Source organism: Bombina bombina, chromosome 5, assembly GCF_027579735.1.
Source record: "Bombina bombina isolate aBomBom1 chromosome 5, aBomBom1.pri, whole genome shotgun sequence".
NCBI classification, from domain to species: Eukaryota; Metazoa; Chordata; class Amphibia; order Anura; family Bombinatoridae; genus Bombina; species Bombina bombina.
The window spans coordinates 53,582,369-53,605,862 of record NC_069503.1 but is presented as its reverse complement, the minus strand read 5'-3'; the positions used below and the strand labels follow the sequence as shown (position 1 = coordinate 53,605,862).

The window sequence follows — 23,494 nt, the reverse complement described above, 5'->3', positions numbered from 1 at the left end:
GTTTTTTTTTCTCTATTTTTCTTACACTAAGTTGATGTTATTAACAACATTAGAATATCAATATACATACTAAAGCGATAATCTAGCCTAGTAAAAAAAATAAAAATAAACGAGGTTCTTGTCTGGAGACCCAAAAGTGGTTTCCTCTATTAGCAATTGTCTCCCATACAATTTTTTTAATGCAAATTTCTGAGGTCCAAGAGTGACCTCTGGTATCAGCTGGGAGGCTCTCCAGAATATTAGGCATTCTATCTGTATACTATATCTCTAAAATGTTCTTTTGAAATATACTATGTATTTATGGATTTGTACCATGTGAAGTTTACAGGACATCATTATTATGTTTGTTTTTTTTGTCCCCTGTATGCCTTGCTTTGAACCTCAATAAATAAATACATAAAAACAAAGATTATAATATATTTGTAAAGTTGTGATATGACCCCACTTAAATAGATTTTCTACCGTTATGTTGTATAGATCTGGGAATATTCATATTTAAGGGTAATTATAGCACTCACAGAGCTAACTGTACTAAATGCTTGTGCTGAATCAATAGCACATATGTAATAACCTAAACAGCTAATCTGTATCACATGAATTGTTATGTGTGCCTTTAATTATACCATACGTACAGTTAATCAGAACCATTATTTATTATTATCTGTCTAAACCATGTAATATACTTTTTACAGACACGCCAGATCACTGAGCGATATCAGGTATTGATGTAACTGGAGTGAATAAGGGAACCTTCTTCCTGAGCACAGACATTGGAGCCTGTTATCAGCATGAACTCATGTGTGTTAGGTGAGTAAAATAGATATTATGCTGACTTTAGTTACTGGGAAAATAGAATAGATCACTTATTAAACAAATATAAACTATTATATTTATATCTGCATCTTTAAGAACATTTGTGTCAGTGACATTATAAAGAAGGGGCAACCCCCATTGGGCGGAGGAGGAGGGTAAAAAATACTACTCCCCCCTCTGCCCTTTTAGACACATCATGTCCAACAACTGCATAACCTCACCCCCTTACCTGGTTCATTACTCAGAACACCGCCAACTCCACCTTCCTCTGCACTGACCTCGCTCATCCATAACTACACTTATGCCTACCTTGTTCCCATTTGTGGAACACCCACAACTCCCCCAGTGTTCCCCACCCCAGAACCACCACTGATTTGTGTGCTTCATTTTACATTGAGTATTATTAAACGAATAAAGTTTTTGGTTGTTTATATAAATAGAACCACAGCCGAAATTTTAAGATTATCATAAGGTCACTGCTTCTTACCCTCTCAAAACATCTCACACTGATAATTAGTCTGTGATGATTAAGATTGGGTGAGCATGAGCCGTGCAGGGTTGTATGTGCATTTGCTTGTGCAATGTTAAATGAGGATGGTGGATGCCACCTCTCTTTCCCAGAATACAGATGTATTTCTTCCCTGGCTGAGAACATTATCCACACGCATCTTGTTTAATGCAGCCCTATAACGTTTTTTCATCAGTAATCAGTATTTTAGTTTACTATGAAGTAGTAATGTTTACATTCTAGTCATCCTTTTTTAATTTGTGATTTACAGGTAAATAAATTTAAAAATACAAAACGGAAGACATTTTTTGAGTATAAAAAATGTTTTTTAATTGAGATGAATTATATTATAAAGAATAAACATTCTTATTTTTCTTTATTCCATTTCTTTTTTGTAGACAAACATGAATAGTTCATATCCATCCTTCACTATAGGAAGCATCAGAATGATACCGCAAACTCCAAAAGTCTTAGACGCTAATGACTATTCACAAACATTGGGGATATCACAGCAGATATTTAAAGAAGATGGTGAATTGGCAGGAACTGTGAAGCAATCATTATGTACAGAGAGTAATTTAGTAATCAAACAAGAGGACAACATTTATGAGTTATCTAGTGAAATTATTATCCCAGAGGATACACCACACAGATTTACTGAGTTTTCAAAACATATTAAAGAAGGGAAAAGTCTACAGTCTAGCCAAATGATTCATACAAAGGAGAAATCTTTCAAATCTACTAAATGTCAGAAAAGCGTTAGATGGGAGTCTCCTCTACTAGAACACTACAAAATTCACACAGGTGAGAAACCACACACATGTCCTGAGTGCGGCAAATGTTTTACACAAATGGATCATCTGAAAACTCATAAAAAGATTCACACAGGAGAAAAGCCATTCACATGTACAGAGTGTGGAAAAAGTTTTACACAAAAGGGTAGTCTGAAAACTCATGAAAGAAGTCACACAGGAGAAAAGCCTTTCACATGTACAGAGTGTGGAAAATGTTTTACACACAAGAGTGATCTGAAAAAGCATGATAGGAGTCACACAGGAGAAAAGCCTTTCACATGTACAGAGTGTGGAAAAAGTTGTACACAAAAGAGTGATCTGAAAAAGCATGAAAGGAGTCACACAGGAGAAAAGCCTTTCACATGTACAGAGTGTGGAAAAAGTTTTACACAAAAGAGTGATCTGAAAAAGCATGAAAGGATTCACACAGGAGAAACCCCTTTCACATGTACAGTGTGTGGAAAAAGTTTTACAGGTATTAATAATCTGAAAGCTCATGAAAGGATTCACACAGGAGAAAAGCCTTTCATATGTACAGAGTGTGGAAAAAGTTTTACACGTATGAATAATCTTAAAAAGCATGAAAGGAGTCACACAGGAGAAAAGCCTTTCATATGTACAGAGTGTGGAAAACGTTTTACAGAAAAGAGTAGTCTGAAAAAGCATGAAAGGAGTCACACAGGAGAAAAGCCTTTCACTTGTACAGAGTGTGGAAAAGGTTTTACATATATACATTGTCTGAAATCTCATGAAATGATTCACACAGGAGAAAAGCCTTTCACATGTACAGAGTGTGGAAAAAGTTTTACACATATGAATAATCTGAAAACTCATGAAAGGATTCACACAGGAGAAAAGCCTTTCACATGTACAAAGTGTGGAAAATGTTTTACAGAAAAGAGTAAACTGAAAACTCATGAAAGGAGTCACACAGGAGAAAAGCCTTTCACATGTACAGAGTGTGGAAAATGTTTTACACACAAGAATGATCTGAAAAAGCATGAAAGGAGTCACACAGGAGAAAAGCCTTTCACATGTACAGAGTGTGGAAAACGTTTTACACATCAAAATTGTCTGAAAATTCATGAAAAGATTCACACAGGAGAAAACACATGTACAGAGTGTGGAAAAAGTTTTACACGTATGAATAATCTGAAAATTCATGAAAGGATTCACACAGGAGAAAAGCCTTTCACTTGTACAGAGTGTGGAAAATGTTTTACAGAAAAGAGAAAACTGAAAACTCATGAAAGGAGTCACACAGGAGAAAAGCCGTTCACATGTACAGAGTGTGGAAAATGTTTTACACACAAGAGTGATCTGAAAAAGCATGAAAGGAGTCACACAGGAGAAAAGCCGTTCACATGTACAGTGTGTGGAGAAAGTTTTACACAAATGTATTATCTGAAAACTCATGAAATAATTCACAATGGAAGAAACCTTTCACATGTTTATAAAGTGGAAAAAAGGTTTTCCATTTAAAGGGGAGGAGACTCCACGGCTTCATTCTTTACTAGTGGGAATTAAGAACCTGACCACCAGGAGGCTTAAATACCTCCCCCACTCCCCTCATCCCTCAGTCATTCTTTGTCTTTCTTCACAGGAGGTGGCAGAGAGGTGTTGGAAAATCGGAGGTCTCTTATGAGGGGTTCTACTTTTCGCTATGGGACAGGAGTTTAAGTAACCCTTCAAGCTTCTCAGTTGAGGGCCTGGGTGAACGTCCGGAGATGCAGAGGGAGCTTCCCTTTGCGACACCATACCGACTCATATTAACAGCTCCTACAGCAATCAGCATTGAAGAGTTTTGCAGATTGCTTTCTTCTCAAGTCCATGTCAGGAGCGCTGCTACCACCTGTCACACTTGAAGGGCTGTGTTCCTGTTCCACGGTATAGATTCTGGTAAGATCTTTTCATTTTTTTTATATATATAATGATAACACAGAAGACAGGGCCACAGTGTGGTACCATTATCTTTATAGAATCAAGGGTTACTATTCCTATAAGAGGATTAGTGAACAGGGGGCTATGCACATGATAAGTTTATTGTGTGATTGCTGCGTTTATGTGCTTGGATGTGGTTCTGGCATTTAGTGGAACTGACAGGTTCTCTTCTGGGAGTTTTTGCACAGTATTTTTTGGCGCTTTCTCATCGGCAGGGGCAGTCCTGCATAGACAGCCTTGTGACCGGGTGGGGCTTTTTCACTTCCGGTCTGATCTGTGACGGAAACAAAGCAGTTTCTGCAGCCCGGGTCATAGGAGGTGGTGAGTGCCCCTGCCATTGGTGGTTATAAATGTGTCTGTCTTATCTTTTCATAACAAAAGCTATGGAGGATTCTGATGCGTTAGAGGGTGTTTATTGTGAGGTTTTGCTAGACCAGCCTGCGCAACTGTGTTCCACATGCCTTGAGAAGGCTACGACTTCCAAATATAAGAGAATGTCTAGCATTACTGAGCCGTCCACCTCTGAGGGGTCACCGTCCCGTGAGGTGCATTCCCTAATGGCATCCCGTATCCTACATGCAGCGCCCCAGGGTCCGACTGTTACCCCTTCAGGGGAGATTGTTTGTTTGGCTGCCTGATTTTGTGGATCAGTTTGAAACGGCAGTCGATAAGGTGATCCATGCTTTGCTGCGTTCTGCTAAGCGCAAGCGTAGAGCTTTTCATAGCGGCCCGATCCAGAATTTGTCTGTCAGATGCCCGGATGGGTGGTACGACAATGAGGGCCATTCCGACGCTTTGGAAGGGGCCCTTTCTGGGTCAGAGTCCGTGTCATCTAAACCCCCAGCAGCGGAGGAGCCTGACTTAAAGTTTAAGATGGAGAACTTGCATTTCTTACTAAAACAAGTACTGGCTACTTTAAAAGTTCCGGAACCGAAGCTTCCGGAAGAGACCTCTATTCCTAAGTTAGATAAGGTTTACGAGGACAGGGTGGATTCCCAGACTTTATACGGTTCCTGTGAAGATGGCAAACATTATAAAGAACGAATGGGAGTGGTTAGGTTCTTCCTTTTCCCCTTCTTCTCAATTTAAAAAGCTTTTCCCCATTGCGGAGGCTCAGCTGGAGCTGTGGGGAACCATTCCCAAGGTGGATGGGGCCATCTCCACGCTTGCTAAATGCACAACAATTCCTTTAGAGGATAGTTCTTCGTACAAAGAACCTATGGATAAAAAATTGGAAAACATGTTACGAAAGATGTTTCAACACACAGGGTTTGTTTTTCAACTGGCAGCGGCAGTCGCTGCAGTTGCCGGAGCTGCGTCATATTGGTGCGATGCCTTGTTTGATATGCTTGAGGGTGAACCCTCTTTCGAGGAAGTGCAGGAAAAGATTAAGGCCTTGAAGGTGACCAATTCTTTAATTCGTGGCACTAATATGCAGATTATCCATCTAAATGCTAAAGTATCTGGTTTCTCGGTTCTAGCACGCAGGGCTCTGTGGCTAAAATCCTGGTCGGCGGACATGACCTCTACCATAAGGTGCGGAGGACTTACTTATCCTGGTGTGAGAGACATGGATACCCTTGGCACATGGTGAGGGTTTCCAGGATTTTGTCCTTCCTCCAAGAGGGGTTGGATAAGGGTCTGTCCGCTATTTCCCTAAAGAGACAGATTTCGGCCTTATCAGTTCTGTTGCATAGGAGACTCGCTGAGCTACCTGATATTCAATCTTTTGTTCAGGCTCTTTCTCAAATCAAGCCTGTATTTAAGCAATCTACTCCCCCTTGAAGCTTAAACTTGGTACTTAAGATTCTGCAGAAGGTTCTGTTTGAGCCTATGCATTTTCTTGACATAAAGATTTTTCCTGGAAGGTTATTTTCCTGTTGGCTATTGCATCGGCACACAGAGTATCTGAGCTGGCGTCCTTGCAGCATGAGCCTCCTTATCTGGTGTTTCGTTCGGATAAGGCTGTTCTTCGCACAGGCTTGGGGTTTCTCCCCAAGGTGGTGTCTAACCGTAACATCAATCAGGAAATAGTTGTCCTTCATTGTGTCTTAACCCCTTTTCTCCTAAGGAGAGGTTGCTTCATAATCTGGATGTGGTTCGTGCCCTGGAATTCTATCTTCAGGCTACAAAGGATTTCAGACAAACTAAATCTCTTTTTGTTGTATATTCAGGGAAGCGCAGGGGTCAGAGGGCTTCTGCTACTTCTTTGTCTTTTTGGCTGAGGAGCTTGATCCGCTTGGCCTATGAGACAGTGGGACATAGGCCTCCTCAGAGGATTACGGCTCATTCCACTAGAGCGGTAGCTTCATCTTGGGCCTTCAAAAATAAGGCTTCTATGGAGCATATTTGCAAGGCGGTTACCTTGTCCTCCTTGCATACTTTAACAAAGTTTTACAAATTTGACGTTTTTGCTTCTGCGGAAGCTGTTTTTGGGAGAACGGTTCTACATGCTGTGTAGCCCTCAGACTAAGGGTCCGCCTTTTACCCTCCCGGTTTCATTCAGTGTCCTCTAGAGCTTGGGTATATGTTCCCACTAGTAATGAATGAAGCCATGGACTCTCCTCCCCTTTAAATGGAAAACATAAATTATGCTTACCTGATCATTTTATTTCCATTGAGGGGGAGGATACTCCACGGCTCCCGTCCGTATCTCCGATGTGCGGACCTAAATTTATTATCTTCTTCTGGCACCATTTATACCCCGATACTTCTCCTACTGTTCCTTGTTCCCTCGGCAGAATGACTGGGGGATGAGGGTAGTGGGGGAGGTATTTTAAGCCTTTGGCTAGGGTGTCTTTGCCTCCTCCTGGTGGCCAGGTTCTTAATTCCCACTAGTAATGAATGAATCCATGGACTCTCCTCCCCTCAATGGAAATAAAATTATCGGGTAAGCATCATTTATGTTTTTATTGAAATCAGGTATCAAAAAACACCAAATATTTACACACAAATAAACTTTATATACACAGTGTGCAAACCTTTTTACAATTATCCTAAAGAGGACAAACTCTCTACATAGAATCATCAAAAGGAGATGTTATTGTAAATAATACTGTACTTTCTAAATCCCAGTTATAAAAGCCCCAGATTGGAAGTGCTCTCCTGCTGTGCTTTGTTCCTCTATATATGTGCACCTCTGTATTCTATCACATTGATATGTGAGAAACGAACACCACACAGGAATATACAAATCTGTCCTCATACTGACCAGTTTACACAACCATTCAGCACCAAAGCACCCCCAGTGTTGTTTATTAATATGCCAGTGTTAGGAGTTGTATGTTTGATTTACATAGGGGAGAAAATAATTATATTTACAGAATAGTCTTTATATGAATAGAGTATTAGAAAATTATATAAACAAGAACATCAATCTCAAATGATTGACATCTGGGAGATATATTTATTGTGCACATCATGTGGATAAACCTTTTCTTATAGCAATAGATGCTTAGCATTGTACATGTTATATACCAGAGGAATTACTGAGGGGAAAATGATTTTTTTCTTCTTAAATGGAAAGAGTCCACAGCAGCATTCATTATGTTTAGGAAATAAGATCCTTGCCACCAGGAGGAGGCAAAGACACCCCAGCCAAAGGCTTAAATACTCCTCCCACTCCCCTCATCCCCCAGTCATTCTTTGCCTTTCATCTCAGGAGGATTGCAGAGACGTGTCAGAATTTTAATTTTTGTTTTTCGTCTCTTATTGAGGGTAGTACTCTTCGGCATGGGACGGGAGTTTTAAGTAGTCCTATTAGTCTCTCAGTGAGTTCTTGCATGAAAGTTAGAGTCCGGAGATGCAGGAAGTTTCTTTCTGCGAATCCATCCCAACTCAGATTAACAGCTTCTCAAGCAATCAGCGTTGTCTAACTTCACTTCGCTGCCTGCTTTCTTCTCTCAAGTCCATGGCGGAGGCGATGCTACTATTCATCACACTTGAAAGGCCGTGTTCCTGTTCTACAGTATTGATTCCGGTAAGATCGTTTCATTTTACTTTATACAATGTACTGTAATGTGATGTTCCTGTGAGGCTGCAGCTCCTCGTGGGTTTAACTTGTAACATAAGGGTCCCAGTGAGTCTCTGTTAGATCTTGAAATCGAGGGTTACTATCTCCTGAGGGGGGTTATAATCATGTTTCTTATGTGATTCAACCTGCTTATGTGTGAAGATTTTGGGCTCTTGTTTAGGAACTTTTGAGGCCTTTGGAAATGACGTGGCCTTTTGGCTGGGTGCACTTTTTGGACTATACGGTTCACCCTGTGTCCGGGCGTGGTTACGCTCTGCTCCCGTTTCCGCATTCCCGACCGTGTGACGACTGTGATTATTCTAGTCTGCGGGGGTCTGGTCATAGGAGGTGGTGAATGCCACAGCTATTGGGGATGTCAGCTGCCGTTTTTGTTATTTCTGAGTAGTCCATATTGTTATCCCTTCCTATAGCTATGGGGGATCCTGATGCTGAGCCTGTAATCATTTCAGATTCAGTTACAGAGGATTCAGATTCCGACACGATTATAATATCGGATTCAGATTCAGTATCTGGGGAGGAATCCGATTTAGCCTCGTTGACTTCTGTCAACCATTCTTGCTCCATTTGCCATATGAGAGCACCCGGTTCCTTGGGCTTGGGGAATCGGGGATATGCTGAGCCATCTGCATCTGGGGATCCTGTCTCCCAAGGAGCGAGTTCCCTACCTAATGTTCCTTTTGCACATGCGGGTAACTCAGTTTATAGTTCTATCATGCGGGGTGGGGTGTTCCCCCTGGAACTTGCAGCACGCTTTTGCCTTCAGATAATGCTGGCGATGGCACGTCCATGTACATAGTCCAGATGTTTCTTTACGAATGTGCTCATGCCCTGTTTCCCGGGTATTCCTACCTGGGGTGGGCCTCCGCAGAATCCTGAGGGTTCTGTTCCAGAGTGTTGTGCGTTTTCGGTTTTCCAATTGCGCACCTTTGCGCGTTGCTCAGACTTCTGTTTGAGTCACTGAATGATGCTATAGTATATAGATATGGGAATTTTTAGTCGGATGGTCCGAATGGTACTAAACGTTAGACATAGGGGAATGAGGTAATCTCCCAATGTCTTTATCTGAGTTTCTTTCCCAGTTATGAGATAGGGCTCAGTTTAGCTGGTCCGACGGGTAGACCTGTGTCTTTTTTTGTGGCGTTAACCTTAGGGTTTCCTTAAATTTTATTTATATCCGATGGATGTCTTTTGTTTTTGTTTTTCAGGAACCATCTGGGATTGGTACTCTTGGTTACTTCTGCTGAAGTTGTTGGGCATGTTAGTCCTATGTTTAAAAAAAAAAAAGTCTGTTTTCTTTTTCTCCTAGGAGGGAATGTTTTATGCAGCTTGCCGGTTAGGACCCCTGGTACAGGCTGTCCCTGTCCGGGTTTGTCCGGTCTTATGGCTGTTCAGACATGTGGCGCTGTGCTCGCTGAGGTGTGGCAGAGGCGCTGAGTGCTCAGATTATCATGTTCCTTGTTTCTGCAGCATTTGAGTGAAACCCGATGTTTCTGGAGTCGGGAAGAATCTAGCGAGTCCTTAGAGCTTCTAATTATAAGTGAGAGTGTTACTCTGTCATCTGATTCATCAGAGCTTTGTGTGCCTCCCCCAGGTGGTGGAGGGTGGCGGATTTAGATTCCATTACTGCTGTCTTAGCAGTTTGCCTTCAGTTTTAGGCATTAGGATGGTTTTGTTGAAATGCATCCTACGGCTTATGAATAAGCTGTTAACCTTGCGGAAGGTTTTCTTTAGGACCTGTTGCAGCTTGGGTCTCCTTGTAGGAGTGTCTGCTGTTCTAGTGTTCTAGATGCAGTTTTTCTCTTGGACTGTATTCCTGTCAGAGTGTTGTGACCATTGGGTCTCCTTTCTTACCTTCAGGTGAGTCAGATATCTTTTTGGAGGTTCTGTGTCCTGGATGATAGTTGATCCCTGTGGGGTCTTTTTATATAGCTCGGAGTTATCTGGAGCTGGGATAGTTAACACCTCCCTATTCTCTGTACCTTCTGTCTGAGTGGAGGTAAGAGAGAGCCTAGCCCTGCTTGTAGGATTTCTGGACTTCGAGGTTCCCTGCTGTTGTCCTGTGGCTAAGAGGTACCTTCATATGATTTCTGGAGCGTTGCACTTTAGCTAGTGATGGTCCCGTCTTTGTGTTGGGACTTTTGAATTTCTCGCTATCTATATTTACTGGATAGACGTCCATTCCCCCTTTTTCTCTGGTTTTTGGCCAGTCAGGGTTTTTAGTTCTAGGATATGACTGCCTGAACTATTTAAAGCCTGGACTATTTGTTTTTCAGAGACTCTGTTCTTCTATTGTGGCCCAGGGGTTAGCAGCTTGGCTTGTAATTGAAAGGTCAAGGGTTTGAATCCAACTCCAGGGGCAACTATTTATGGGGGTTGGCTTCTTCCCTAATCCTGTTGAGGATCTTGGGCTGTGTCCTTGCTTTATTTACCTGTCCTCAGATTTGGACTGGTATTAGAATATTAATTATTCTTTACTGAGTATCCCATGTCATCTAGGGGTTCCTGGGTGGCTCGGGCCTTGCATGTGGGTTTTGACCATGTTGCTGGTGTTGAGTTCCATTTCTTTTGCACCTTAGGGTTGCTTTTCCCTGGTCGGTTGCCAGTGTCCCCGTGGATCTCTGCTTAGGCAGGTAATTGGGATTGGCTGTGCCTCAGTTCGGCATGCGACCTGTAGGGGGTCCTCTTTTAGGACGTTTCCGTTGGGGTTTTTATTCCCACTTAGCCAGCGGTTTCGGTCTATCGGGACATTGTTGTCCTTTCCGACTCTTTCCCTTTCATAGGGAATATTCTACTTTCCTGGAGATGAGATCCTTATGATAGGTCCTCATTAGGTCGGGAGGCAGAGGGTGGAGGTCTACCTGGGGCCTTCCTGGGTCTAAACAGATTTTGGGTCTTTTTTTATAGATTCTATCAGTTATGGCCTTATCTGGGTTCAGAGTTGGGTTGCCCTTGTACTCTGGTGATATGGTTCTTCCATCTCTTCGCTCTTTCCTGTATCAGTTTCGGGATTATTTTTGTCCCTGTACTGCATCAGTGTGGCTGGGTTGCTCCAGCTGTGTGTGGGTCTGCAGGTAGGATTTAGTGGCCTACGGGATACCTACCCAGTCTTGTAAGCAGAAGGCTTAGAGTCTGAATCTTGCTGTGGCTGCTTTCTTATTCTAGGAATGTTTGAGCGATCTAGTTGTCGAGGTATCCCTTGTCTGTGTGGGCCTGTTGGCTCAGTCTGCAGGGAGAGGGTTTTTCCTTCCCCTTACTCCTACACAGGAGATGGGTTTCTCTACCTTCGGTTTCCAAGGGTATATTCTCCTTTTTGGGAGGCCTTGTTGGAGGCTTGTGTTCTCCTTTTTAGGAGCGCCTGTGTAGGTCAGGGCGACTTAGGTTGCTGGGTCCTCTAATGAGGGACTGTTTTTTATGTGGTCCAATTTCTGTGAATTTCTTACTCCTTCAGGCTCTTTGGTGTCATTTTGTTATGGTCACAGGGTTTTTGATCCAGAGTTTTTCTCCTGGGTCTACCACAGGTTTGCCTGCTGAATATTTTGATGTTCCTGGGTGGGCACAGGGAGGACTTTGCGTCTTCTATTATGTCTTTGCCTGAAGGATGTAGGAGAGAAGTTTTCCTATCTCCATGTCCGGATTATTCCGATTTTTCACTTCGTGTGGTGTGACCTGCATTCGGTTTGGATCTGTTTTTTGTCTCCAACAGCTGGGTCTTCACACACTGGAGGTGTTCTTTTTTCTGTCATGTTAAAGGAACCATATGGGTTCTTTGGTTCCTTGCTTTGGCCATAGGGGCTTTTGGGTGGTGATGGAACCGTTTGTTGGGCGACGGTTTCTCTTAGAGGACTGTTGGCTCAGTCGAGTCTGTTTGTGGTCTCTTGTTTGGCTCTGGATTGACTTTGAGTCAGTGTCAATGGGGCTTTTCTTCAAATTTTTCTTTTTTTCCCCCGGCTTCGAGGAAGCAGGATTTTTTTATTGGGTTGTGGTCTGGCCACCTATGTACCCTCCCGTCTTGTCATTGAGTGTCCTCTTTAGCTTTGGTATTGATTTCCCAAAAGTAATGAATGATGCTGTGGACTCTTTCCATTTAAGAAGAAAAGCATAAATTATGCTTACCTGATAATTTCATTTTCTTCTGATGGAAAGAGTCCACAGCACCCCACCCATAATAATCTGTGGGGCGTCCTTATTTTCTTCTGGCATCTGATATCCCGGATATTTCTTCTACTGTTCCTTGTTCCTTGGCAAAATGACTGGGGGATGAGGGGAGTGGGAGGAGTATTTAAGCCTTTGGCTGGGGTGTGTGTCTTTGCCTCCTCCTGGTGGCCAGGTTCTTAAATTCCCAAAAGTATTGAATGCTGCTGTGGACTCTTTCCATCAGAAGCAAATGAAATCATCAGGTAAGCATAATTTGTTATTTCATGAGACACAATATCAGTAACCGGTACATACGTGATCATAATCAGTTTAATTTAAATGGCTACTATAACCTACATGTATACTGGGTATGTAATATGTGTGTCATGTGATCATAATCAGTTTAATTTAAATGGCTACTATAACCTACATGTATACTGGGTATGTAATATGTGTGTCATGTTCTGTAACTTGATTTTATGTCTGTTAGATGTTTTCATGTTAGTTAGAAGCCACAAGAACTGATAATAGCACATACTGTATATATAAAGGGAACATTATATGTCTGATAAATCCCTTTGTATCAAGAGCACAAGTGTTAGGTATATTTATAGCATTGTGTGCATATATCATGTAATGCTGCTTTTGACTATATCATGATATGTAATGTTGTTTAATGCAAATAAAAAGTGATTATAGTCCAGACCAGTATTTTGTGTTTTTTGTATAATTAAAAATACAATATCACAGAATAATTAGGAAACCATCATCAAAGACAGAAACCAAATCTGACAGTCAAAGTAAAACGCTGATTCAGATAGCGCTGCAATTTTACCCAACTTTCTAATTTACTTCTATTATCTAATTTGCCTTGTTCTTTTGATATCCTTTGTTATAGAGTAAACCTAGGAGGCTTATATTATATGAGCTTAGGGGCGTGCACGTGTATTTAGCACTCTGTGCAGCAGTGTTTGTAACTATGTACAACATTGCTATAATTGTTCTTGCAAACTCTGCTGTCTGAAGATACGTGCACGCTCCTGAGTTCACCTAGGATTAATTTTTTAACAAAGGATACTAAGAGAACTAAGCACAAATTATAATATAAGTAAATTGGAAAGTTGTTTGAAATGTCATGTTATAACCAATCCATTTAAGTTTAATTTTGACTTTACTGTCCATTTAACAGTACATAAAACAATATCAAATGAACCCCAACCTACACCAACCCAGATTATTAATCACCAGCAAGACTTTATACACAGACATTTTATGTTACTTAAATCATACTTAAAGGGATAGAACATTACACTTTCATAATTCAAATAGAATGTGTATTTTTATGACACTTAATTTCACTTCTGTTATCAAACTTATGTACTACTGGGAGCTGACTGGTGGCTATACACGTCTCTTGTCATTGGCTCACCAGATATGCTCAGCTAGCTCCCAGTATTATATTGCCACTCTATAGCTGACAGTCTACACCTTAGTCATCTTAAAGTCTTACCTTAGATTAAGCTGCAAATAGCCTCCTGCACCTTTTCTATATCATGTAGTAGGAACAGTAAAAGTTATTTTAAAATGAGTATTGTCTCTGGCCACTTTGAAATGGCTGCCAAGTCTTGGGGATCTGAAAAAAAATAAAAATAAATAAAGGTAAAAGACTTCAATTTAGCTTAGCACTCAAAGGGTTAAAAGACCTTTCTTTTCATGGGTTGAGTCCAAAAGACAAGAGGACAACGTTTCAAGCCTGCTATAGGCTCCTAGTCAGATATATGACTAACGTATTCTGCGCAAGCGGTAACCTGTGAGTGATGTCAGGGTGATGCAAAGGGGGTGTGTTCTACTACGTGAAGATCACTGCAGGATTCCGCATACCATTTGCAGCAAGTGTTTGAGCACTTCCCGGTTGTCGTTCTTATTGCAAGCGGTAACCTGAATAGCATTAAAAACCTAACTTTAAGTTTTCAGGTGCACGTTCATGTATTCCCCCATAGAGATCAATGGAGAGAAAAAACCCACTCTGTCGCACAATCACCATGACATATTCTGATTAGCGCAAACCCGACATGAAAATATGAATATTTCATATTCCAATGTTCTTAACATTTTTGTAATATGCACATACTCAATTTCATAGTGTAATATGCACAAACATGATTGCTTAATGTAATATGCACGCAAAAAATGGCATACTGTAATTTGCGCATATAAAAAAAAATGTATAGATATATATTAATGTAATTATATGTGTATATATGTCTGTAGATACAGATATACACATATACACACGCGCATATACTGTATATACAGGTGGCCCTCGGTTTACGCCGGTTCAATTTGCGCCGTGTCAGAATAACAACCTTTTTTTCAGTCATGTGACTGCTATTGAAAAGCAGTGCACTAATTAAAATAGCCAGTAGGTGGAGCTGTCCGCTTGTGTTGCAGCAAAGTTATGCAAGCTTAGCAGGTCTGAAATTAATCTGTGTACACAGAACAGACAGCTATCAAGCAGCTTTCAAAGCATCAAGATCTAGCAGTCACTTCCCTATTATCTTCCTGTCCAGCTGCTTGAGGCGAGGGTGCCTAACTGCCTATTAATCACTCCAGATTGAAATGCATAGAATAGGTGCAGACCCAATATTATCTAACATGCTAACAATGCAGAGAACTGTTTGCAGAAAAATGCAAGTAAAAAAATGTTTTTGTTGATTAAACTTAGTTTGATGATACAGTCTGTTGTGTGAGAGTCTGTTGTGCGATTATTTAATTCGGTTTATAATGCTGTTTAGCATTTAAAGTCTTCATTTCAAAGCTTTAAAAATAATGTATTAGGTGTTACATATGACAATTTTGAGAGGGGCCTGGAATCTAACTCCCTCACTTCCCATTGACTTGCTATAGGCTCCTAGTCAGATATATGACTAACGTATTCTGCGCAAGCGGTAACCTGTGAGTGATGTCAGGGTGATGCAAAGGGGGTGTGTTCTACTACGTGAAGATCACTGCAGGATTCCGCATACCATTTGCAGCAAGTGTTTGAGCACTTCCCGGTTGTCGTTCTTATTGCAAGCGGTAACCTGAATAGCATTAAAAACCTAACTTTAAGTTTTCAGGTGCACGTTCATGTATTCCCCCATAGAGATCAATGGAGAGAAAAAACCCACTCTGTCGCACAATCACCATGACATATTCTGATTAGCGCAAACCCGACATGAAAATATGAATATTTCATATTCCAATGTTCTTAACATTTTTGTAATATGCACATACTCAATTTCACAGTGTAATATGCACAAACATGATTGCTTAATGTAATATGCACGCAAAAAATGGCATACTGTAATTTGCGCATATAAAAAAAAATGTATAGATATATATTAATGTAATTATATGTGTATATATGTCTGTAGATACAGATATACACATATACACACGCGCATATACTGTATATACAGGTGGCCCTCGGTTTACGCCGGTTCAATTTGCGCCGTGTCAGAATAACAACCTTTTTTTCAGTCATGTGACTGCTATTGAAAAGCAGTGCACTAATTAAAATAGCCAGTAGGTGGAGCTGTCCGCTTGTGTTGCAGCAAAGTTATGCAAGCTTAGCAGGTCTGAAATTAATCTGTGTACACAGAACAGACAGCTATCAAGCAGCTTTCAAAGCAGCAAGATCTAGCAGCCACTTCCCTATTATCTTCCTGACCAGCTGCTTGAGGCGAGGGTGCCTAACTGCCTATTAATCACTCCAGATTGAAATGCATAGAATAGGTGCAGACCCAATATTATCTAACATGCTAACAATGCAGAGAACTGTTTGCAGAAAAATGCAAGTAAAAAAATGTTTTTGTTGATTAAACTTAGTTTGATGATACAGTCTGTTGTGTGAGAGTCTGTTGTGCGATTATTTAATTCGGTTTATAATGCTGTTTAGCATTTAAAGTCTTCATTTCAAAGCTTTAAAAATAATGTATTAGGTGTTACATATGACAATTTTGAGAGGGGCCTGGAATCTAACTCCCTCACTTCCCATTGACTTGCTATAGGCTCCTAGTCAGATATATGACTAACGTATTCTGCGCAAGCGGTAACCTGTGAGTGATGTCAGGGTGATGCAAAGGGGGTGTGTTCTACTACGTGAAGATCACTGCAGGATTCCGCATACCATTTGCAGCAAGTGTTTGAGCACTTCCCGGTTGTCGTTCTTATTGCAAGCGGTAACCTGAATAGCATTAAAAACCTAACTTTAAGTTTTCAGGTGCACGTTCATGTATTCCCCCATAGAGATCAATGGAGAGAAAAAACCCACTCTGTCGCACAATCACCATGACATATTCTGATTAGCGCAAACCCGACATGAAAATATGAATATTTCATATTCCAATGTTCTTAACATTTTTGTAATATGCACATACTCAATTTCACAGTGTAATATGCACAAACATGATTGCTTAATGTAATATGCACGCAAAAAATGGCATACTGTAATTTGCGCATATAAAAAAAAATGTATAGATATATATTAATGTAATTATATGTGTATATATGTCTGTAGATACAGATATACACATATACACACGCGCATATACTGTATATACAGGTGGCCCTCGGTTTACGCCGGTTCAATTTGCGCCGTGTCAGAATAACAACCTTTTTTTCAGTCATGTGACTGCTATTGAAAAGCAGTGCACTAATTAAAATAGCCAGTAGGTGGAGCTGTCCGCTTGTGTTGCAGCAAAGTTATGCAAGCTTAGCAGGTCTGAAATTAATCTGTGTACACAGAACAGACAGCTATCAAGCAGCTTTCAAAGCAGCAAGATCTAGCAGCCACTTCCCTATTATCTTCCTGACCAGCTGCTTGAGGCGAGGGTGCCTAACTGCCTATTAATCACTCCAGATTGAAATGCATAGAATAGGTGCAGACCCAATATTATCTAACATGCTAACAATGCAGAGAACTGTTTGCAGAAAAATGCAAGTAAAAAAATGTTTTTGTTGATTAAACTTAGTTTGATGATACAGTCTGTTGTGTGAGAGTCTGTTGTGCGATTATTTAATTCGGTTTATAATGCTGTTTAGCATTTAAAGTCTTCATTTCAAAGCTTTAAAAATAATGTATTAGGTGTTACATATGACAATTTTGAGAGGGGCCTGGAATCTAACTCCCTCACTTCCCATTGACTTACATTGTAAACTGGGTTTCAATTTACAACTGTTTCGATTTACAACCATTTCTTCTGGAACCTAACCCCGGCGTAAACTGAGGGCTACCTGTATGTATATGTGTGTATGTATGTATATATATATATATATATATATATATACAGTATATATAGAAACAAAGACTGAGTGAAAGCGCCAATATAATCCTCTCACCTGTAATCCTCGGCGTTGTCCGTTGCGACCTCTGAACTTCCCTAGACGGCACAATGGAGAGTGAGAAAATAGCGTATGTGCAGTACTGCAGCTATTCACGTTTTTTGCTAAGCACCATAAAAATGTAGAGAAAGGAGTGAATAAAGTGCAAGTAGTACCACCAGACCGCTAATGTAAAAAATATCAAAGTTTAATCAGCCATATTAAAACCAGAAAAACCGTAGCACGGTATATAAAATACAAAATACTTTCTTAAAGATTTATACCCTTTAAACTCTTATTATTAATACATATATATATATACAATTTTTTAGCATTAAAATGTCTAATGGACTCTCAGAAAATACATAACAATATTCAGCTTACTAATTAAGGCTAAGGATAATCCATGTCATAAATTGTTATCTATGGTCTAGTCAGTAGGGATATTTATGTAAACGTATCAAGGTCTCTTCTCATATTAAGGCCATGAGGAGTGCTAGTCTTAAGGACAAACATCCAGTATATTTCACGTTTGTTTAATTTATTTTCCCTGTCCCCTCCTTTTCCAGAGTGGGACATGATCAATACCCTGTATACACAGTTTTGAAACATCTGAATTGTGGCTTTCTCTAAAGTGCCTTGCTATTGGGGTGTCAGAATCTGTCTGTTATAGGAATCTATTCTTTAGTGAGCATTTAGTTTTCCCTGTATATTGTTTCCCACAAATGTGGCATGTTAATAGATACACTACGTGTGTAGTAGAACAATTAATAAAGTATTTTATATTATGTTCTTGATCTGTAGTGTTGGATTTGAATGTTGGCCCCTCCAAAACATGAGAACATGTCTTGCAAATCGGACGTCTGCATTTATAAAATCCATTTTTTTTTTGGTAACCAAGTATTATTGGGACCAGATGGTAAATCTGAAGGAGATAAAGAGTTGGCCAGGGTTTTGCCCCTCCTTGTGACATAATCGCACCCATCTCTCAGAATTTCCTTAATAATAGGATCTGTATCTAATATTAGTAGTGAATCCTTAATGATGTTACAAATTCTGTAATAATCATTACTATATGTTGTAATGAATTTAGGTTTTTTATGTTGTTTAGTCTTATTCACAGAATCCTTGTACTTTAATAAGTTATTCCTTGGAATTAGATCAACCTCATGTTTGATATGACTAAGAAGCTCTGTCTTATAACCTCTGTCTATCAATCTGTTAGTGATTATAGACCCCTGTTGTTGATAACTTTCTTCTGAAGTGCAATTCCTTTTTGCTCTTATATATTCCCCTTTGGGGATTCCCTTAATCACATGTTTAGGATGACACAAATTATATTCTAGCGTCGTGTTTCCTGCTGTTGATTTCCTATATAGTGTGGTGTTTATTTGACCATTGATACAGTCACTCATAATCTCCAAATCTAGAAATGTAACAGATTGAGCACTGACCTCTCCTATAAATGAGATGCCACAATCATTGTGATTTAAAAAGTCACAAAATTGTTTTGCCTCGTCATCATTACCATCAACAATAAAAAACAAATCTTCTATGTAGCGGTAATACTGAATAATCATGCCCCTGAATGGATTCCCATCTGCAAAGACGTGGGACAGCTCCCACCATGCCATACAAAGATTGGCATAGGATGGGGCAAATTTGGCCCCCATTGCTGTCCCACGTCTTTGCAGATAGAAATCCCACTGGAACATGAAAAAAGTTGTGCGTCAGAAGATATTCAATAGCCAATAGAAGGAAATGTTTCACAATAGGTTCAAAATTACCATAGAGGTCAAACATATATTCCATTGCTATCATGCCTTTGGCATGTGCAATGGAAGTATACAAAGTACATCTACTACACAAAACCTATATGTATCTTTCCATTTTACTTGTTTCAATTTATTTAATAAATCAGTAGTGTCTTGAATATAACTTGGTATCTGTTTGACCAAAGGATGAAGATATGCATCTATTAATTCAGAGAGTGGTTCATTGAGGGAATCAATTCACGCAATGATAGGACGTCCTGGGGGACAATCTATGCTTTTATATATTTTGGGAAACAGATGAAACACAGGTGTAACTGGATACTGTGGAATAAGACTGTCACTTTCTGATATATCTATGATGTTATTATATTTCGATATTTGTACTATTTGTATCAGTTCCTTCCTATAAGATTGTGTAGGATTTTCCTTTAATTTAATATACACCTCGCTATCAGTCAGTTGTCTTTCTGCCTCTGCTACATAATCTACTGTGTTCAGTACAACGACATTGCCGCCTTTGTCAGATGGTCTGATTGTAGTATTGGCATTTTTTTCTAGTTGTTTGATAGCTAGTCTCTCCTTGTTTGTTAAATTAAATGGTATATATTTTTTCTTTTTTATAGTCTTCTCATGTAGGGCCCTCAATTTGTCTTCCACAGTTTTTTTAAACACTTCTATGGCTTTTGTTCTAGTGTGTACAGGATAAAAATAACTCTTTCTTTTACATTTCTTAAGGTTAGGTTTACCTAGATCCTGACTGTTTAAAGGATCTGAACTATTATCTCGTGATATCTGTTGTAAATCTACTACAGTACACCAATCTGAAAAAGCATAGGACTGGAAGTAGATTCCTCTATAGGATTAATATGTACAGATGTGTCCTCATTCTGTGTCGCCAAGTCAATAGTACCAAAAAAGTGCTTATGTAATGTAATCTTACGCACAAACTGATTGACATCAAGAATGGTCTCAAATAAGTTAAATTGACTTGATGGCACAAAATTATTACCTTTAGACAATAACTGTATTTGCGACTCATTAAGCATATAAGCAGACAAGTTAATAACAATATTGCTGTTATTCATACATATTTTAGACTTTTCTGTTCTTGTGATCTTGTCAGATATGTTTTCTGTATCTTGTAGTTTTTCTTGACATAGTCCCAATTCTGTTTGTGTCCTCCTTCTCTTCTTGCCTTTTCCCTGTGTGCCTCTATGGGTTTTTTTCTTGTGGGTAATCCCTCGTTTTTTGACTGAGATGTTGTCAACTCTGTAGCTTCCTCTGGCACTGGATCCTATAGGACTGCTGGTATTTCTGCTTCATATGAGTTTTCATTATCTGATGAATCCACCTCATATTCAGTGTCAGAGAAAGTCACTGTTTTACCAAAATTTTTATTTGACCCTTGTTTCTTTTTATAACCTTTCCACCCTATAGGTAGAATGATCATGTATCAATTTGTATACCTGATTGGCATCATAGTCTCTCCTATCTCTCACCATCTTGCGAGACTTAAATGGCCACAGTTCTTGTTTAAAGGTATTCATATTTAATTTGAATTGCTTGTCATAGCTGTCAAATTTCTCGTCATCTTGAACTGTTTTTAATTTCTCTTGCACATCCCTCATCTCCTTAAGCAAATCAGACCTTTGCACTTATGAACTTACTAATTGAATATAAAAAAGACAAAGGAACATATATCCAGAATTTTGTTCCATTTTGATATAAAGTCCATATCATTAACAATGAAAAATGGACATTTCCTAATGCGTAGCTCTCTTAGGATGTGTTTATCTTTGAGGTACATAGAGAATGACTTGATGTCTAACTATAATTTTATGTCTCTTTTTCTAAGCGCATCAATTTCAAAGAAGAGATTGTCAATAGTTAATATCAAGTCATCCAGTGTGTCACTATTACCTTCATTGAAGTCACTTAACACATAGGAGCATTCCATAGTTTCCTCCATCTTATACACAGTTAGTAGTAAGAAAATCCATGCTACGGTTATGGCAAAAAGAAAGTATAACTCACCTCCTCTTAGTATTAGATAAGCATCTTCTTTACCGCTGTGATCTTCAGTTAGGATAGCTCTGTATTCTCTGGCGGTGTAACTGCTTTACAGCTATCGGCACAATAAGAGACCAATGTGTATCCGCTCCTATTGCCTCCCGCCTCTAATCAGAGCTTCCAAAACACTTTTCTCAACCTTAGCGATATGCAATTTGATGGTGAGGGTAAAAAGGCAGCTCTCTTCAGTAAGTAGCAAATTGATATGTAGAAACAAAGACTGAGTGAATGCGCCAATATAATCCTCTCACCTGTAATCCTCAGCGTTGTCCGTTGTGACCTCTGAACTTCCCTAGACGGCACAATGGAGAGTGAGAAAATAGCGTATGTGTACTACTGCAGCTATTCACGTGTTTTGCTAAGCACCATAAAAATGTAGAGAAAGGAGTGAATAAAGTGCAAGTAGTACCACCAGACCGCTACTGTAAAAAATATCAAAGTTTAATCAGCCATATTAAAACCAGAAAAACCGTAGCACGGTATAAAAAATACAAAATACTTTCACATCACAATGTGAACAGGAACACTTGCAAACATGTTTCGTGCCTGCGTACTTGATCACTGCATAGGTAATTACCTGTGCACACCTGCTATTGAAAGGGAAAACACCCCTATATATTTAAAGATACAGTTTCTTAATACTATAGTGTATAGAAGAATTGCATATATGTTAGTTTCTATAATGTAAATTATAATACATCTATTAATTATACAAATATATCTGTGTAGGTAATATCTTAAAGGTTTATACCCTTTAAACTCTTATTATTAATACATAGAAATATATACAAATATATACAATTTTTTAGGAGAAAAATGTCTAATGGACTCTCAGAAAATACATAACAATATTCAGCTTACTAATTAAGGCTAAGGATAATCCATGTCATAAATTGTTATCTATGGTCTAGTCAGTAGGGATATTTATGTAAACGTATCAAGGTCTCTTCTCATATTAAGGCCATGAGAGTGCTAGTCTTAAGGACAAACATCCAGTATATTTCACGTTTGTTTAATTTATTTTCCCTGTCCCCTCCTCTTTTCCAGAGTTTTGTTTTAAATCACAATGATTGTGGCATCTCGTTTATAGGAGAGGTCAGTGCTCAATCTGTTAAATTTCTAGATTTGGAGATTATGAGTGACTGTATCAATGGTCAAATAAACACCACACTATATAGGAAATCAACAGCAGGAAACACAACGCTAGAATATAATTTGTGTCATCCTAAACATGTGATTAAGGGAATCTCCAAAGGGGAATATATAAGAGCAAAAAGGAATTGCACTACAGAAGAAAGTTATCAACAACAGGCGTCTATAATCACTAACAGATTGATAGACAGAGGTTATAAGACAGAGCTTCTTAGCCATATCAAACATGAGGTTGATCTAATTCCAAGGAATAACTTATTAAAGTACAAGGATTCTGTGAATAAGACTAAACAACATAATAAACCTAAATTCATTACAACATATAGTAATGATTATTACAGAATTTGTAACATCATTAAGGATTCACTACTAATATTAGATACAGATCCTATTATTAAGGAAATTCTGAGTGATGGGTGCGATTATGTCACAAGGAGGGGCAAAACCCTGGCGAACTCTTTATCTCCTTGGTTACCAAAATAAAATGGATTTTATAAACGCAGACGTCCGATTTGCAAGACATGTTCTCATGTTTAGGAGGGGCCAAAATTCAAATCCAACTCTACAGATCAAGAACATAATATAAAATACTTTATTAATTGTTCTACTACACGTAGTGTATCTATTAACATGCCACATTTGTGGGAAACAATATACAGGGAAAACTAAAAGCTCACTAAAGGATAGATTGCTACAACATCTGAGGTCAATAGAAGACTTGGGGCCCAATTTATCAAAGGGCTTGCGGACCTGATCCGACACTGCGGATCAGGTCCGCAAGATCTTGCTAAATGCGGAGAGCAATACGCTCTCCGCATTTAACATTGCACCAGCAGCTCACAAGAGCTGCTGGTGCAACGCCGCCCCCTGCTGACTCGCGGCCAATCGGCCGCCAGCAGGGTGGTGTCAA

At 39.4% G+C, this 23,494-nt stretch overlaps 1 protein-coding gene across 1 annotated transcript in view; it reads left to right on the top strand.

Moving 5' to 3' along the window:
• Positions 1-691: 691 nt before the first annotated feature.
• Positions 692-23,494, top strand: part of LOC128661300 (uncharacterized) — a 370,282-nt gene continuing 347,479 nt past the window's right edge. Inside the window, exons 1-2 of the mRNA XM_053715570.1 lie at positions 692-807; positions 1,720-3,585. Of these exons, the coding sequence (XP_053571545.1) occupies positions 1,726-3,585 (1,860 nt within the window). The 5' untranslated portion in view covers positions 692-807; positions 1,720-1,725. The remainder of the gene's footprint in view (positions 808-1,719; positions 3,586-23,494) is intronic.